Source organism: Elephas maximus, chromosome 4 (genome assembly GCF_024166365.1).
Source record: "Elephas maximus indicus isolate mEleMax1 chromosome 4, mEleMax1 primary haplotype, whole genome shotgun sequence".
NCBI classification, from domain to species: Eukaryota; Metazoa; Chordata; class Mammalia; order Proboscidea; family Elephantidae; genus Elephas; species Elephas maximus.
The window spans coordinates 189,844,637-189,863,231 of record NC_064822.1 but is presented as its reverse complement, the minus strand read 5'-3'; the positions used below and the strand labels follow the sequence as shown (position 1 = coordinate 189,863,231).

The window sequence follows — 18,595 nt, the reverse complement described above, 5'->3', positions numbered from 1 at the left end:
TCGTTCCGTTCAGATGTAATCCATACTGAAGGCCGTAGTCTTTGACTTTCATCAGTAAGTGCTTCAAGTCCTAAAACTGTTTATTCAGCATTTTGGGCAGGGAAGCTGACCTGCTCGTAACCCTGACCCAGATAGAATCCACTGAACGTTATTCCCATTTTGGTTTTGGATCTTAAACTTCAAGAGGGGAGGCACCATTCGATTCCAACCCCTGAACCCCAGTTACGTTCATATCACCCAACCCTCTGTCCCCCGACTGATGACAGCATCCTTACCCAGATGAATTAGAATTTGCATTTTAACTCTTAAAATATGTAAATGTGCTGTTGTTAGGTGTTGTCGAGCCTTTTCCGACTCATAGCGACTATATGTACAACAGAAAGAAACACTGCCCGGTCCTGTGCCATCCTCACAATTGTTGTTATGCTTGAGTCCGCTGTTGCAGCCACTGTGTCAATCCATCTTGTTGAGGGTCTCTCTCTCTTTCTTTGACCCTCTACCTTACCAAGCATGATGTCCTCCTCCAGGGACTGGTCCTTCCCTATAACAAGTTCAAAGTATGTGAGATGAAGTCTTGCCATCCTTGCTTTTAAGGACAATTCTGGCTGTACTTCTTCCAAGACAGATTTGTTGGTTATTCTGCAACAACAAAAAAAAAAAAAACCAAACCTGTTCCTGTCGAGTACTCATAATGACCTTCTAGGACAGAGAAGAACTGCCCCCACAGAGTTTCCAAAGAGCACCTGGTGGATTCAAACTGCTGACCTTTTGGTTAGCAGCCATAGCACTTAACCACTACACCACCAGGCTTTCAGTTTCTTCTGGCTGTCCGTGCTACATTCAATATGCTTCACCAACACGTAATTCAAAGGTATCCATTCTTCTGTCTTCCTTATTCCTCGTCCAGCTTTCACATGCATATGAGGCAATTGAAAACATCATGGCTTGGGTCAGGTGCACCTTAGTCCTTAAAGTGACATCTTTGCTTTTTAACACTTTAAAGAGGTTTTTTGCAGCAGATTTGCCCAATGCAATGCGTCTTTTGATTTCCTGACTGCTGCTTCCATGGGTGTTGATTGTGGATCCAGGTAAAATGAAATCCTTGACAACTTCAATCTTTTCTCCATTTATCATGATGTTGCTCATTGGTCCAGTTGTGAGGATTTCTGTTTTCTTTACGTTGAGGTGCAATCCATACTGAAGGCTGTGGTCTTTGATCTTCATCAGTAAGTGCTTCAATAGCTAATTAATCATAAAGACCTTTGGACCCAATGGATCTCCCATTATTTCATACTCTTAGGGTCATATGACTCTTATGGGTCATTTAAAGTGATGTCCTCTTGAATTTTGGATCTTCTGCAGGGCTTAGTCTGATTTATGGTTACAGTTTACTGGGTTATTCTATGGAGTTTTTTCCATGAGTCACAAAATGTCTTTAAGCTAACGTATCCTTTGTCGATATAATAACTGAACGAATAAAAAGACACACAAATACATTCTACTAAGGTCACCTTCTTTAGGATATTATGGTAACTTTTTATCTTATGTATCATTATGGATTCATGATTATTCATAGGCTTAACGTGTTTCAAGTACAGTCAATTTTCTTCTATGTTTAACTTTTTCAGGAAGTGCCAAACGGTTTTCCACACGGCGGAATGGTGAGCTTCTCCACCGGCAGTGGACACATGCCCCAGTTTCTCCACATTCTCGCCAATTCTTCACTGTCCTGTTTTCATAGGTCACAGTGGCCATTCAGCCCTTCACTCTTCACTCAGGAAAGCTGAGGGTCCACAGGGAGCGGGACTGGGCCTTTAAATCAGGAAGAGGGTGCTGAGCCTAGCATGGGCCCTTTTGCCAAATCCCAGACAGCAGGCAGGGGAAATGGGTGCTCCTGAAGAAACAGAGGAAATGGACCAGGAAAGGCCTGCTCTGGGGGTTGGGAGCCCTGAGCTCTGGCCCCAGCTCTGCTCTAAGCTGTGTGGCCCTGGGCAAGTGCCCCCTCCCTCCAAGAGGCTGGACGTGGGGTGGGGCTCCATGGGGGAAGAAGCTGTGGCTCAGGGTGTCAAGTCTGGGCTCACCTCGCTGGTGGGTGGGGGAGCCAGAATTGGGATCCAAGGTTGCTGGATGTCAGCGCCCCAGACACACTCTTTCATTAGCCTGTCCATTCATTTATTCCTTTACTCAGCAGACCTCAGAGCTCCTGCTTCCTCAAATCAGGACCTGGGATCCTATCCAAGCGTGAAGAGTCCTCAGCTATGAGAGGAGGAGAGGAACACCCCTCCCCAGGGATCATCACCCCTTCAGCCTTGCGCTCCATCCAGGAGCTTTCAGTTAAGGGGTCAGGGAAGAGGACCAAAAGTGCGCGTATTCCTAAGTGTGGTCAGCTTTACGGAAGGGGAGCATGAAGGGAGGTTCTCAGAGGCAAAGGACAGACTTGCAGGCCTGACAAGCCCAGGCTCTGACTGTCCTGGGGCCAGGCTCAACCTCGCCTGGACAGGTGATGCCATACCTGCAGGCCTAACAGTCATGCTTGTTACCAGCCCAGGGAGCAGCTTCTCTGAGTGATCTGCAGGCCTTGCCTCATTTAATCGCCATGAGAACCCGAGGGGTAGCTGTATATCATGACCCCATTTTACAGATGAAGACACTGAGACACAGAGAAGTTCAGCGGTATAGCCAAGGTCACACAGCTAGTGAGAACTGCAGCTGTGACTTGAACTCAGTCAGCTTGCTCCTGTCTGTGCCATGAGCCACCTACCTACACTGGCGTGAACCCGAGGCCAGAGAGGGACCCCGGGAGTGGGGCTGGGGTGGCGTGTTCTAGAGTCATCCAAAGACAGCTTTTCCAAAACCACTCCAAAGTCCAGACACTCCAGCAAGCCCCAGAATATAAATGAGTGAGAATAGATTTTACAGGGGTAACTGGGATCCTCTCTAATTTGTTAATTGTAAGAAAACAATTTTCAAACAGCTATTTTTATTGGTCACAGATTGGAGATGGGCCTCACCAAATCTCCCTTCCCACCTCAGGGGAACACTTAATGGGAGGCGGGAGGCTGAGAAGGAGCAGGAAAGGGTGTTTCCTGGCCGAGTGACCAGCTGGGATCCTGGAGGAGGTGCTGGGAAGCTCCAGGTCACCATCAGGAACAGCTAGCTGGGAGGGTACTGCCCTAAGTCCCTGGAAGCAAATAATTAGCCCTCAAATGTTACAGACGGAAGCCACGGGGATGATGGGCAGGAGCCAGGAAGCCCGGTTACTGGGTGTCCCAGCAAGGTAGCAGGGGAGACAGGGACCACGACTTCCACGACCAATGACCTGGAAAAGCTGCGTGGGGATCCCAGCTTCCAGATGTATTGACCTGAAAAAATCAGTTCCCTAGTGCCCACTCTGGGGTCATGTGTGACCCAGCCCCATCGTTTCCTGGGGACTCACTTCCACTGTCCTGTGAAAAAGAGAGTTTGGCAGTGTGGACAGGTCCCTGGGTGCTGTGAGAGCCCAACCAGGCATGTGACCCAGCCCGTGCCCCGGAAGGCTTCCTGGAGGCGGTGGCACTCAGCTAGGTCTGTAAGGGGAAGGGAGCTGCTTGTTCCTGGGCGAGTGAACTGCGCATGCAAAAGCCAGTAGCTAAGAAGCTCATCGAGGAGGGGTTGGTGGCTGGGATCGCAGCGGAAGGGCTAGAGCGCCCAGAGGTGGGCTCTGCGGAACGTGGCGCCCCTTATGGCGCTCCCCATCCCAGAAAGGGCGGCTCGCTAGTGCCGGGCGCCCCCTGGCGGGTCCAATGTTCCTTGCGCTCAGATGCGGGTGGGACGGACAGGGCGGGGCGATGGAAGGCGGGCTGGGGGGTGAGGGTGAGCTGAATTACCCCATATCTTTTAAAATCAAAAAGGAAAAGAATGAACTATTCCAAACCCACTGCCGTCCAGCTGATTCTGACTCATAGCGACCGTGTATGACAGAGTAGAACTGCCCCATAAAGTTTCCAAGGCTGTAATCTTTATGGAAATCCTTCTGCAAACAGATGGCAGAAGCAGCTCGTGGGTGCGGCTCTTTAGGTTAGCAGCCGAAGGCTTAACCACTGCGCCACCAAGGCTCGTTGAATGAACTATTAAGTAGAGAAACTTTTTAACATAAAATATTGGTATATATGTCCTTATATACCAACTCAACCATAAAGTATCATTTTAATTTATTACTATTTTTTTTATGGAGGGTCCCTAGGCGATTCAAACATTTTGAGCTCGACTGCTAACCTAAATTTTGGCGGTTTGAACCCACCCAGTGGTACCCGGGCAATAGGCCTGGCCATCTGCTTCCCTTACTGTTAGGAGTCAAACTGCCCCACAGGGTTTCCAAGGCTGTAAATCTTTAGGGAAGCCGTCTGCCGCAGACCACATCTGTCTCCCCGGGAGCAGCTGGGTGGGTTGGAACCCCTGACCTTTCTGTAAGCAGCTGAGCACTTAACCACTGAGCCACTGGGGCTTCTTCCTTAAGATTACAGCCAAGTAAACCCTATGAGACAGTTCTGCCCTGTAACACACGGGGCCACCGTGAATCGAATTGACTTAACGACATTTTTTTGTGGAATCCAGAAGGCACAGGAGAGTGAACAGGCAGTTTGGCAGCTGGTGACGTCCAGTTCTTTTTTGCACTGGTGGGGAAACTGAGGCTCAGAGAGTGTGTGGGGGCCTGGCTCAGGTCATGAAGCATGCCAGGCCCTTGCTCTTGCTTTTCGAAGCCCCCTTTGCCTTCTACCCCCTTCTCTTTGTCCCCACTCTCACCTGGCATGGCCCCCACCTTAGCCTTCCTCTCTCTATCCCAGACCTGGCCATTCCCAGGTCATCTTTGTGTCAGTGTCTGCAGGGGACAATGAACTCATTCTTGTTTCTTCTTAAAGAAACACCACTCTTTGTGGCTCCTGTCTGACCCTGCTCGGCCACAGCCCACAGCAGTCAGGGCGGCGCAGTGTCCGAGGGGGACACAGGGCTGTGGTCTCCAAGTCAGCGCTCCTCTGATGCCCACTAGTCAGTAACCTGTCCCTCCCACGCTGTTCCTGTCCATCTGGGGGGGCTCACACCCCAATGTCATCAACTCCCCTCTGGCCAGCAAGGGCTTGCGAGTTCCTCAGACGACAGCCCAGTCCTCATCTATGCCCCATTCGCTGACTCAACATGTGTTTATCGGGCACCCACTCTGTGCTCCCTCTGTGCCTGGTGGTAGGGCCATCGTGTTGGGCAGACGGACATGAGCCTTCCCACAGGGAGCCCCGCCTGCTGAGAAGCAGGGAGTTATTGAGTCATCGCACCATTAATATATTGTTGTGAATAGAGGCAGGTGCTCTGAAGGACAATAGTGGGCTCAGGGCTCCAAGACAGCAGAGAAGACAGGAGCTAGACCTGGTTTGGGGGCCTCCCCAGGAACATGATGACTGAACTGGGCTCGAAGAAGTTTCCAGGTGGAGGAAACAGCAGGCACAGAGGTCTGCAGCTGGAAGGACGATGACATGTTGAGAAACCTAAAGAAGGCCAGTGGGCAAGAGGGCAGGAAGTAAGGAGGAGAGGGTGCCGGGGGACAGCTTGTGTGGCCTTCTGGCCAGGACTTGGGCCTGTGTCCCCGGAGAGAAAGATGGTGGAATATAAGCAGGAAAGAGAAGCGTTCAGGTTTGGGTTTTGGAAAGGTCACCCTGATCCTGACACGCTGCTATAAAAGAACATTTTAGGAACACTGCGGGAAAAGTAAAGATTAAGCCTTGGAAACCCTATGGGGCAGTTCTACTCTGTCCTATAGGGTCATTATGAGTCAGAATTGACTCGACAGCAATGGGTTTGGTTTTTGGGTTTGGAATCTTTTCGGAAGCAGATTGCCAGGTCTTTCTCCACTGGAGCTGCTGGTGGATTTAACTGCTAACCTTTAGCTCACCTTACCTGCTCTCCCATGACACCCGGGCTGGAAGGGCCCAAGGGCACATCTGACTCAGCCTCCTCATTGACAGATGGGAGACCGAAGGCCATGTCCAAGTTCAAACTGCGATGGTCCCAGGTCCACTGATGACAGCATTTCTACTCATATTACGTCCCTGTCCACCTTCAGTGCCCCCCACCCCCGTGCCCTGTGTCCTCACTTATTGCAATGACCCACTGCCTTGCAGTTCCATAATGTGGGCCTCCCCCTTTAAAACTTATAATCTCAGGTCCCATTCCGCGATGGGCCTTCCCTCCTAAGGACAGAAAACAAAAACAACAACAACCAGTTACCATCGAGTCGACTCGGTCTCATGGCAACTCCATCTGTGTCAGAGTAGAACTGTGCTCCATGTTTCCAATGGCTGAATTTCTGGATGTAGATTGCCAGGCCTTTCTTCCGAGGTACCTCTGGATGGGCTTGAACCTCCAACCACTCGGATAGCAGCCAAGCCCGTAAGCTGCTTGCCCCACTCAGGGACTCCAAAAACCAGTCATCATCAAGTCAGTCCCAATTCGCAGCGACGCCCCACGTGCATCAAAGTAGAACTGTGCACATGGAGTTTTTCATGGCTGATTTTTTAGAAGTAGATCACCAGGCTTTTCTTGTGAGGAACCTCTGGGTGAACACGAACCACCAACTCTTTGGTTCACCGCTAAGTATGTTAACCGTTTGCACCACCCAGGAACTCCTAGCCAGAGAAGGGGTGAGTGGTGTGTGCACTGGGGTCTCTTTCCTCCCTGGCTACAGGAGGCTCGAGTCCTGGCTCCAGAGCTAACGTGCTATGTGATTTCAGCATGATTTTAGCATGCCTTCACCTCCCTGGGTCTCGTTCACCTCCTCTAACACATGAAGATGACACTAGATGCCTTCCAGGGTTCAGGATCATACCGTACTTGTTCATACTCATTGAGGCTCCAGCATAGAGAAAGTCAAGAAACCTTAGTGTCTCCGTAGCCCCCCAGCCTCACCAGACACCCCTCTTTCAAAACCTACATTCTCACCGAGGTGTCAGTGTCTAATAATAACCTGAAGGCTCTCCCCTCCAGGGGAATTTTAGCAGGGATCTATTTAAAACAAGAAGTGGAGTGCTGATGGTGGAATTTCTGACAACTGGGAGGGTGCAGAAAACACTTTGTGCCTGTAAAAGATGGTGGAAAGGGGGCTGGAGGACAGGTGAAGGGAGACAGCTGAGCCTTTCTGGGTAGTTCTCCTACCGTTATAGCAGGTGAGAGAAGCCCAGAGTTGGAGGGTGTTGTTGTTGTGTGCCGTCGAGTCAGTTCCAACACATGGTGGCCCCATGTGACAGAGTAGAACCGTCCCATAGGGTTTCCTAGTGTTATGGCTTGAATCGTGTCCCCCACAAAATGTGTGTCAATTAGGCTAGGCCATGATTTCCAGTATTGTGTGGTTGTCCTCCATTTTGTGATCTGATGTGATTATCCTATGTGTTATAAATCCTAACCTCTATGGTGTTAAGGAGGCAGCTATGTTAATGAGACAGGACTTAATCTACAGGATCAGGTTGTATCTTGAGTTAATCTCTTTTGAGATATAAAAAAAAAAGCAAGGAGAGAGGAGAGGGATCTCATTACCACCAAGCGAGGAAAGTCAGGAGTGGAACACATCATTTAGACGTGGGGTTCCTGAGCTGAGAAGCTCCTAGACCAGGAGAAGGTTGATGACAAGGACCTTCTCCCAGAGCTGACAGAGAAAGCCTTCCCCTGGATGTGGCACCCTGAAAATCCTCACAATTGGACCAATAATCAGCAATATGATAAACAGAGTAAAAGTCTGAAGCTGTCAAGGATTTCATTTTCCTTGGATCCACAATCAACACCATGAAAGCAGCAGTCAGGATATCAAATGGTGTATTGCACTGGGCAAATCTGCTGCACAAAATCTCTTTAAAATGTTCAAAAGCAAAGATGTCACTTTAAGGAATAAGGCACACCTCACCCATGCCATGGTATTTTCAATCACCTCATATGCATGCGAAACTGGACAATGAATAAGGAAGACCAAAGAAGAATTGATGCCTTTGAATTATGGCGTTTGCCAAGAATATTTACTATACCATGGACTGCCCAGAAGAACGAACAAGTCTGTCTTAGAAGAAGTACAGCCAGAATTGTCTTTTAGAAGCGAGGATGGGAGAATTTGTCTCATATACTTTGGACATGTTATCAGGAGAATCAGTCCCTGGAGAAGGATATCATGTTCGGTAGAGGGTCAGCAAAAAAGAGGAAGACCCTCGAGGAGAAGGATTGACACAGTGGCTGTAATGGGCTCAAACATAGCAATGTATGTGAAGACACCACAGGACAGGGCAGTGTTTCGTTCTGATGTACCTAGGGTCGCTATGAGTCAGAATCAACTTGACCGTACCTAACAACAACACAATCTTTATGCAAGCAGATTGCCAGGTCTTTCTCCCATGGAGCCCCTGATGGGTTTGAACTGCCAAACTTTCAAGTAGCCACCCAGTGCTTAACAATTTGTTCCACTGGAGGATGAGTGAAGGGAGCCGGTGGAGCCTTTCCAGGTAGTTCCCCTAAGGTGAGAAAAGCCAAAGGTTGAGGGCGTGGTTAGATTTAACCTTTCAGATGAGAAGGAGGATGTGGAATGGAAAATAGGCTGGGGAATTCCCAGCAAAGGAGAGCCACAACTCATAGGAAGAAGTCAGAAGAGGAAACTGTAAACAGGCACACTCATGTGACCGAAGCAAGTATTTTAACTGATTTTCAGGTATGAAGGGAAAAGCCCTTGGACCCACCCCTTGGAACATATGCTCAGTGGATCAGCTCAGGGACTCAGGAGAAAAGGCAAACAATCGGAGTCTAACTATAGAGTCAATTCTGACTCATGGCGACTCCATGTGGCACAGTAGAATTGCCCCGTAGGATTTTCTTGGCTGTCATGTTTATAGGACAGACCAACACGTCTTTCTCCTGTGGAGCCACTGGGTGGGTTCAAACCTCCAACCTTTTGATTCGAAGCTGAACTCTTAACTGTTGCACCACCAGGCCTCCTCAAGTATAGACTAGCAGAGCATTAAGGCCAGGAAGGAGCTGGCATTTAGGCGAGTCCCAGGGAGGAATGCTGAAAAATGAAGCAACTGACCTATGAATGCAACTGGACTGTGCTTGATTTCTCTTTCTGCCTAACTTTGCTTTATTGTTGTTCTCGTGTTGCTTGCAAAATAAAGCTCAGGAAAGAAGTGCTTGAGCTGAGAGATGACCCGATTCCCATCCATCTTATATTTTCTCTTCGTATGGGTTTTCTGGTGCTGCCAAATGAGCACAAACTTAATGCCTTAAAAAAAAAACTCAAATATAGTATCTTAGAGTTCTGTAGGTTAGCAGCCTGATATGGGCTTCAAGGTGCCAACAGGGCTGCATTCCTTTCTGGGGGCCCTGGAGAGGAATCTGCTTCCTTGCTTTTTCCAAGCTTTTAGGAGCTGCTTACATTCCTTGGATCGTGGCCCCTTCCCCTCCTTCTTCAAAACCAGCAACTTTGCATCTCCTGACCCTTTTTCAATAATCACATCTCCCTCCAACCGCAGCCAGGAAGGCTCTCTGATGTTAAAGAGCTCATATGATCAGATTTGGTCCACCTAGACAATCCAGGATCGTCTCTCCATCTCAGGGTCCGTATCCCTAATCACACCTGCAAAGTACTTTTTTACCCTGAAAGGTAACATAGAAGGAGCCCTGGTGGCATAATGGATATGAACCACCAACCTTTCAGTCAGTAGCTGACAGCAAACAATTTAACACTACTTGACATTAAAAAGGAGCCCTGGTGGCGCAGTGGTTAAGAGCTCGGCTGCTAACCAAAAGGTCGGCAGTTCAAATCCACCAGCCACTCCTGGGAAATGCTATGGGGCAGTTCTACTCTGTCCTGTAGACTCACTATAAGTCAGAATTGAATCGACAGCAACGGGTTTGGTTTTTGTTTCAACATTAAAAAATTCCTTGTGCAGGCAGGGAGGGGGAAACGGGGAGTCATGGTTTAGGAAGCAGTGAGTTTCTGTTTACAGGGATGGGAAATCTGGCAACAACTAAGGGTGATGGTTGTACAGCATGATTCAATGTCACTGATGTCACTAAATTGTACACCTGAAAAATGTTGAGTTGGCAAATGTGGTATATATATAGCAGCACCTGAGTTATACAGATGGGTGAGCCGAACAGTCGGCCGTTCAAACCCATCAGGAGGCACCTCGGAAGACAGGCCTGGTGATCTGCTTCTAAAAGGTCGCAGCCTTCGAAGCCCTGTGGAGCAGTCCCACTCTGCACACATGGGGTCGCCATGAGTTGGAATCGACAACAGCAACCAACAACCACATATTATATACATTTTTGGGACAGTAAAAAAAAAAAAGAAAGAAAGAAATTCCCTATATGGGCAATACCTGGAGTGATATTGAAATGAAAAGGAGAGAACTCAACCGATGGTGATTATTCATTTAACAAATATTTTCTGGCACCAGCCCTGAGCTGGACACCAGGGGAAATGGAATGGATCTGACTGGATGCTGGTTTCCTAGCTTAGAATCTATGGGGGCAACAGCACGGGGGACGGCGTGGAGTGGGAGAGGTAAAGGGGTCTGCGAAGGGATCAGGACACAAACGACAACAGCCAAGCCTAATGAGAAGGTCCCATCGATAGAAAAGGACATCACGCTTGGTAGAGCGGGGCTGGCAAAAGTGAGTGAAACCCTCCCCGAGATGGATTGACAGAAAAGCCGCAACAACGACTTCAAACATACGAAGATCACGAAGCTAGTGCAGGACCGGGTCGCGTTTCATTCCATCATATGTAAGAATATATAACGGAGCCAACTTAATGGCAACTAACAGGAGGCTTCCCGCAGAAAGTGGGCCCCGAAGGTGAGTGCGAGGTCGGAGGGAAGGGATTCTAGGCACAGGAACTGTGTGAGCAAAGGCATGTCCTGCGGAACTGGCACAGATCCTGTGGAGTTTTAGGAAACAAAAAGGGCAGGACCACCAGACTTGCCAGCTTCCAAGCCCTTGCCATGCAGTCTGCTCGGCCACTCGCGTGTCCCATTTCCACTGGCCCAAATCCCAGCTCTCCAGACTCAGAACCAGAGATCTTTACTGTCAGGCCGGTGCCATCATTTTACAGATGGGGACCCACGCCCAGGGGAGGAGAGAGAGGTACCCAGGGCTGCTCATTCCATCCACTGAGTCCATAACTGTACACTTCTCAGGGAACCCCCCCGTGTCTGGCTCTAGGGACATCAAGGAAGTCAGAGCACTAGTGGCACAGAGCGAGGGGTGGGGCCCAAAGCAGGGTCCAGATCCCCCAGCTCCTCCTCCAGGCTCTTCCCATAGGCAGCCATCCGAGGCCTCCTTCCTGCTGCCTCTTCTAAGGAGGCTTTCCAGGTTCCCTGCCAGGCCTCTCATTCAGTCATTTCTTCCCACATTTATTTATTGAGCATCTCCTATCTGCCACGCACATCCTAGGCTCCAGAAATACTGCTGTGCACGTCATAGAGCCTCGCTCATCGGGGCTGAGGTGGCAGGTGGGGGCGGAGAGGGTCAGAAGTAGATCTCCAGGCCTTTCTACTGAGGTCCCTCTGGGTGGACTCGAACCTCCAATCTTCCGGTTAGCAGCCAAGCACTCAACCATTTGTGCCAGTCACCCAGGGACGCCATAAACAGAATGCACAGCTATACAGTGGAATGTCAGAACAGTAAACGCCATGCTGGGAGGAGTGATAAAGTAGAGGGGAGGGTTAGGGAGGGCTCTTTGAGGAGGTGATACCTGGGCCTAAAGGCGAGGAAGCAAGTTATGCAAGGATCAGGAGAGTATTCCAGATGGAGGGAACCAGAGAACAAAGGCCTGGAGGTGGACAGTGCTTGTGTGTTTGAGGAATGGCAGACTCGTGTCCTGCAAAGGATGATGCTAAAGACTTAGCGAGTTGGACCCCCCCATCCCATCTAGCCCAGTTTTTGAAAATGAGCTGCGGGGTGAGGTTTCTGGAGGCCCCCAGCTGCTTCTTCCCGGGTCTTTCTCTCTCGGCAGAGGCCAGCACCTGGATGGATACCCAGTGGAATCACACTCCCCCAGCCCCCTCGTATCTAATCAACACTCAGGTCGCCAAGATTGGTAGAGATCACCGATGTACAACTGGGGAAACTGAAGCTCAGAGCCTTTTCAGCTCCCTGCACTGTGGGTTGGGGGATCTGTGTCCGCAGCGCTGTGCCAGGCGCAGAGGAGTCAGCGGGGGACGGTGAGGGTTCTGCTTTGTCACCGTGCCCCCCAGGAGACCTCCTTGTGGGGAGGGTGACCTCTTTCCGGGTTCTGCGGAGGAAGTTTCCAGAAAGGACCGGCAGTTCTCCATCACCGACTTGGTGGAGAAGGGGGTGGCAGCGCGGAGGGTGGGCGACAAGGTAAACCTGGCGCGGGACGGCGGCGGGGGTGTGGCCTCCAGAGGCGGGGTCTCGCGGCGGGGGCTCGGGGCGGAGGTCGGCCTCGAGGAGGGCCGTGGCTGCGGGGGCGGAGGGCCGGAACGCGGGCAGACAGCGGGCGAAGGCCGAGGCGAGATGCGCTCAGCCGTTGGAGGAAAGGCGTGGCGGACGGTGGGGGTCGCCGGGGGCGGGCCGCTGGAAGTGGGCGGGGCTGGGGCCCAGAGCGCCCTGAGACTGCGTTTCCGGGTCTCTCCCCTCGTGGAGGATTGGCCGGCGGGCGGGAAGGGGCGGGGCCGGCGTGGTCTAGGGGCGGGAAGAGGCGGGGCAGGCCGGCCGGGAGCGGAGCCCAGAGGCGGGGCCTGGAGGGCCGGGGGCGGGCCCTGACTGTACGGAGGCGGTTCAGGGGCGGGGCCTCCTGGCGGTCTGGGGCAGTCTGGCCGTTCGGGGGCGGGCCCTGACTGTACAGAAGAGGGCCGGGGAGGGGCCTGGCGGGCGGGGCGAGGCCTGGCCGTTCGGGGGTGGGGCGGCGGTCTGGGGCGGGGCCTGGAGATCTGGGGCCGCCTAGGGGCGGGGCCTGGCCTTCGGGGGCGGGCCCCGACTGTACAGAAAAGGTCCGGGGGCGGGGCCTCCTGGCGGTCCGGGACAGAGTTGGGGGTCCGGGGGCGGGGCCTGGAGATCTGGGGCCGCCTAGGGGCGGGACCGCGGACTGGGGCGGGGCCTGGCGGGCGGGCGGGGCGGGGCGGGGCCTGGCAGTCCGGAGGCGCGCGGGCGGCGGCGGCGCGGAGGTGCGCTCCCTCGGCCGGCTCGGCGGGCGGCGGCGACGCGCACAAAGGCCGATTGTGGCTTCACTGGTGCTCCAGGCAGGCTGCGCCGGGGCGGGGGCGGGGGCGGGGGCGGGGGCGGCGGGGTGCGCCGGGAGCCCCCGCGGGCGCGGCGCGGGCGATGAGCCGGGGCCCGGCATGGCCTCCGCGCGGCCGCCGGGCCGGGCCTGCGCCTCGGCGTCCGCGCCCGCGGGGCTCCGAACCGGGCCGCCCGCCCTCGCCGCCGCTTCCCCCGAGCCTGCGGGCGGCGCCGAGGCGGAGGGGCGCTCGCTGCAGCACATGCTGCGCGCCATAGCCGAGGAGCGCAGCCGTCTCAGCCTGCGCCGCGAGGTCTGCGGCCTCGGTGAGTGGGGCCGGCCGGGCCGGGGACGTGGGGTCTGCGGCTTTGGTGACTGGGGCCGGGTGGGGACGTGGGGTCTGCGGCCTCGGTGAGTGGGGCCGTGCCAGCCGGGGACCTGGGATCTGCGGCCTCGGTGAGTGGGGCCGGGTGGGGACCTGGGGTCTGCGGCCTCGGTGAGTGGGGCTGGGCCTTGTGGGGACCTGGGGTCTGCGGCTTCTGTGAGTGGGGCCGGCCGGGGACGTGGGGTCTGCGGCTTCCGTGACTGGGGCCGGGTGGGGACCTGGGGTCTGCGGCTTCTGTGAGTGGGGCCGGCCGGGGACGTGGGGTCTGCGGCTTCAGTGAGTGGGGCTGGGTGGGAACCTGGGGTCTGTGGCCTTGGTAAGTGGATCGGGCTGGGCAGGGATTTGGGGTTTGCAGTCTCTGTGAGTGGGTCGGGCCGGGGAGGATCTGGGGTTTGCAGCCTCGGTGAGTGGGGCCGGGCCGTGATCCCAGTTCGGTGGGTCTGCGAGCCTCTCCTGGAGGGTGCGTGCCGCCGTGGGCCATGCGTGTCTCTGTGTTGTCCCTCCATGTGTGTCTATCTCTGTGCATGTCTCTGTGTGTCCATCTGTTTGTGTATCTGAGTCTCACCATGTCTGCGTGTCCCCCTCAGATACCCTCGGGTGCCGGTGTGTCCAGGTCTCCCACTGTCTGGGTCCTGCACGCAGCGTCCGGGTGTCTCTGCTTCCCAGGTCCTTAGCTGTCCTCCTCTGGCTGTGCGTCTGGTGCCTCTCTGGGTTTCTGTTCCATCTCCCTCCCTTCCTCCCTGAGGGTCTCAGTTCCCCTTCTGCTCCAGGAAGCCATGCAGGCGAAGTTGGCACAGATTCCAGGAGACCCTTAGCTTGACAGGGCAGGGCCAGCTTCCAAGGCTCCGAGCCAGCCTTCATACCCCAGCCACTGTCCCTGGCTCACACGGAGCCTGTGTCTCCGGTGCGGAAGCCTTTGTCCTCTGGAACCTCTCTGCACCTACTGCCCTCCTGTCCATTAACTAAAGGGGACCTGTTGGGCCATGCCCCCTGAGCCCCCCTCCCCTTCTGGCGGGAGCAGGGCCTGCTGCTCTCCTGGGGGGATTCCCCTCTAAGGAGGCTCCAAGTCACAAATGGAGGGTGGGGTGGGATAGAGATGCCTGTATTGTTTAAAGGGCTTGGCTGCAGGTGTGGGTGGGTTTCCAGCTTGGCTGGGTGTGAGGTAATGGATACTGAAGGATCGTGCCCAGACTGATGTGTGGAGGAGCCCCCTCCCGCAGCCCCGGTTCTCGTCATTTTCTCCATGAAAAGAACCCTCCCTTCTCCGTGCTGGGAATGACTTCATACCACATTGTCAGCCACCACCACCCGAGCGTTGCTGACTTGTGAACGCCAACCTTTAAGATTCCACCAGTCTCCCTTCATTCCTCTGTTGGGGAAATGGAGTGTCAAAGAGTGGGCCTCTCTCTCCTGAGATCACCCAGCAGCTGGGGTATGAAGCCCCAGGCTTTCCGGGCCCTTCAGCAGGCCCCGCCCTGGACATGGGGTGAGGAGAGGACATACATTTGAATGCTCCTTTTTGTGGGAGGTGGGTTTAGCACAGGACACTTTCCCTTGGTGAGCAGGTCCCAGCCCAGCCTGCGCTGGGGCGGGAGCTTTCCTGAGGGGGAGGTCAGAGGTGTTTACGAAGTGGGCATAGATGAGGACATTGGTTTCTTTGGTCTCTTCTAAAAAGGCGTCAAGACTTAGTTTTGAGCAGAAATTAGAGAATCCTTATAAATTCTTTCAGCAGACATTCATTAAGCACCTATTGTGTGCCAGGCTGCCTGCCAGTATGGCAGGCCCACCTGTCACCTGGCACAGAATGGCTGAAATGGGAGGGGTCTGAGGGACCATCTGCTCCAGGCCCCTCAGCCCCGTGTGCTCGGCTTCTCCAGGCTGCCGGCTTCGCTTCCCAGGTAACCCGTGCCTCTGCCAGCCTTGACAGCCAGCAACTTCTCACTCCTGCCCCCGTGGAGCCCACAGGGCCTTCCCCTCAGAACAGCTGTAGCAGCTAGCACTCGTAGACAGCCAGGTACCTCTGGCCTGCTCTTGTCAATACGAATGTTATCTCCATTTCACCTGATGAGCAGCCTGAGGTTCAGAGCTGCAAGTGACTCGTGTAGGGACACCCAGTGGGGATGGCCCCTGGTCAGTCTGACGCCAAGCCAGCCTTCCCCTTCCACCCCTGAGTATGCATCTCTCCCCGGCCAGGCCTTGCTGTGCCCAGGCTCTGCCTTGGGGAAGAGAGCCTCCCCATAGTAGTGGGCCAAGAGCAGAGCCTGATGGTCTCATGGGACACCTGCAGGCTCATTCATGCCATCCCCTGGTATCTCCTGCCCTGACCCCGGTCCTTCCCCAACTAAGTACCTTTGGTGCTTGGAAGCGCTAAGCTCTTAAGCTTGCCGTTTTCTCTGCTTGGGAAGCCACCCCCTACTCCTCCTCCCCACAAGCAGCTAGCTACAAGCTTTCTTTCAAGTCTATGCTCAAATGTCACCGCCTCTGCCGCCTCCGTGAGAAGCCGTCCTTCCCTCCCCCAGGCCGACTTTCCTGTTCTGCTTCCTAGGGACATGTCCATTATGGCAGTTGTGGCATTGTCATCGTCTGTGGGGCTGTCTCCACATTAACATGTGAGCTTCCTGAGGACATGTCCAGGCTGAGGTTTCTCAGTGCCTAGCCCAGGCTGTGTACAGAGCAGATGCCTGGCAAACATTTAGCAAATGGATGAAAAGATTAATTTCTGGACTGGCCAATGGATGGTGTTGACAGCCAAGGATATTGGAAATTAAATTCTCAGAAGCGCTTGGTTGCCTTCGCCTTCATTTTTCAGATGAGAAATTTGATGCTTGGAGAAGCTTAGCAGGGACTTAATGCCCAGACTAGATTTGGGGACCACAGGTTGGCCCAAGCCCCCGAAGAGAACTCCAGCCCCAAAGCACTGCTAGAGCCAGTGGGCCACTGAACCCTCTCGGCCCTGCGAGATCAGGGTTACGCGCCATCATTTCCACTTCACAGGTGCGACACCTGAGGTTCATGTACCTGTTACATTTGTGAACTAATTCAAATTCCCAGATTTTTTTGTTTAATTAAAGCTTAGGTCACTCAGAGCGTGCCATCCTTTCTCAGGCTGTTCTGAAGGTATAAAAGGAGCCTCCAGGCGCTCTTTGGAAACTCTGTGGGGCAGTTCTACTCTGTCCTTTGGGGTTGCTATGAGTCGGAAATGACTTGACAGCACTAAAAAAAAAAAAAAGCTCTGGGTTTTTTTTTTTTTTTTTTGGTTCTGGTGGAGAAGCTTGACTTTGGACAAGCCGTTTGTCATCTCTGAGTCACAGGGTCTGTATGAGTTTGAGAAACTGTGGCCCTGCCCACACAGGGGGTGTTGCTGGACTCTCATGATGAAAGACCCAGTGTATGGGTGGGTGGGGGCAGATGGAAGAGAAGCCAGGTGCCCAGGTGAGCAAATCAGTCCAATCCAGTTCTGACACTACCTGTACAGGTAACACTTCCTGCCCTGACGCTGACCACCAGAGTGAGGACAGAGCCCCCAATCCTCCAGACTGCCAAAGCTGCCCAAGACCTCAGATGCCAGTCTCAAGCTTGGGGGTCCCCATGACACCTTCACTTCTGACCTGCTGGCTCCAAATCTGAGGGCTCACTTTACCCACTCAGGATACCAGCTATAAGCTGAGGCTCCCAGGCCCCCGCTCTCTTCTGACCTGGTGGCTCCCACCACTTGATCGGGTTCAGTAATTCCCTAGAATAACTCACAGAACTCAGGGAAGTGGTATACTTAGGAGTACAATCTTATTACAGCAAACAGGATACAAATGAAGAGACTCATAGACCGGGGGTGTTTCCAACGTGGAGCTTTCGTGTCCAAAGGACAGGCCACCCTTGCCATGCTTAGGTGTGTGTCACCAACCAGAAACCTCATGGAGCTTCGTTGTGCAGAGTTTTTATATCGAGTTCCCATTACATAGGCCTGACTGAATCACTGCCCACACGGTTGAGCCGTCTTCTCCCCTGAGATGGGGCTGATATCTCTTGGTCTTTCTGGGCTGGCCAGCCCCCATCGGGAGTCCCCTCATTAGCATCACCTATTGGTGAGGTGTGGTCTGGGACCCTCAGGGGTAACAAAGACTCCAACCCCTGGGGAAATTCCAAGGTTCTAGGGGTAATCTCTCAGGAGCAGAGGACAAAGACCAAATTCTTTGAGGAAGGTTAATTGAAAACCCAACAGCGGGTGACTGTTAACTGAAGTAAAATCCGACTGGGAGCTGCCATTGCGGTGGCCACCCCTGGCAGGACTTTGGTGTTTCATCCACAGGAAACTGTGATTCCAGGTAACCTGTGAAGTATGCCGGCTGTCTGCAGTAGCTTCTTTGGGGTTTCAGGGCCACTGAGGTAGAAAGAACTGGGCAGCCAGGGCCCACATGTTGTGAGGTGCAGACATCTGGAGTGAAGGTAGAAAAGCGTGACCCTTCCTCCCAGGCTTGGGCCTTCTCGTGGGCCCTGGATGTCAGCCCAGACATGCTGTAGGGTAGGGTCCTTTGACAGGGCGGCACATGGCGATTTGGACGTGGTCTACCCAGCCTGGGTGTGAGGCACGTTGATGGCAGGGCCTGCACCATGGTGGTGCTTGTTTGCTAGACCCTACCTTGGGGAGCATTTTGAAGAGCTTTCCACACGTAGCCAGCCTCTTTTAGGTGGCCTCGGGGATTCTCCCTCTGTCTGGGGTGCTGTGGGGAGGTGTGTGTTACATTCATTAATTCCTTCTATCCTTGAGATGATAATCCCACAAGGTAGGCATCAGTTATACTCGTTTCCTGGTCCTGAGGAGGAAACGGAGGCTTAGAGCGAAGTAACATGCCGACATCACACAGCTGGGAGGAGCAGAGTCTATGAGGCCAAGTTGTTAACTGGCTGTGCACGGGGACCAAGCTGACCTGTCCTTGAGGTGCCAGGAGCCTGGCGGGTCCCAGGTGTGCATG

General features: G+C 53.5%; 1 protein-coding gene across 1 annotated transcript in view; it reads left to right on the top strand.

Moving 5' to 3' along the window:
• The first annotated feature begins 13,402 nt into the window (after positions 1-13,402).
• The window catches only part of KIAA0930 (KIAA0930 ortholog), a 63,861-nt gene continuing 58,668 nt past the window's right edge, over positions 13,403-18,595 (top strand). The window contains exon 1 of the mRNA XM_049884644.1: positions 13,403-13,566. Coding sequence (XP_049740601.1) covers positions 13,503-13,566 — 64 coding nt within the window. The 5' untranslated portion in view covers positions 13,403-13,502. The remainder of the gene's footprint in view (positions 13,567-18,595) is intronic.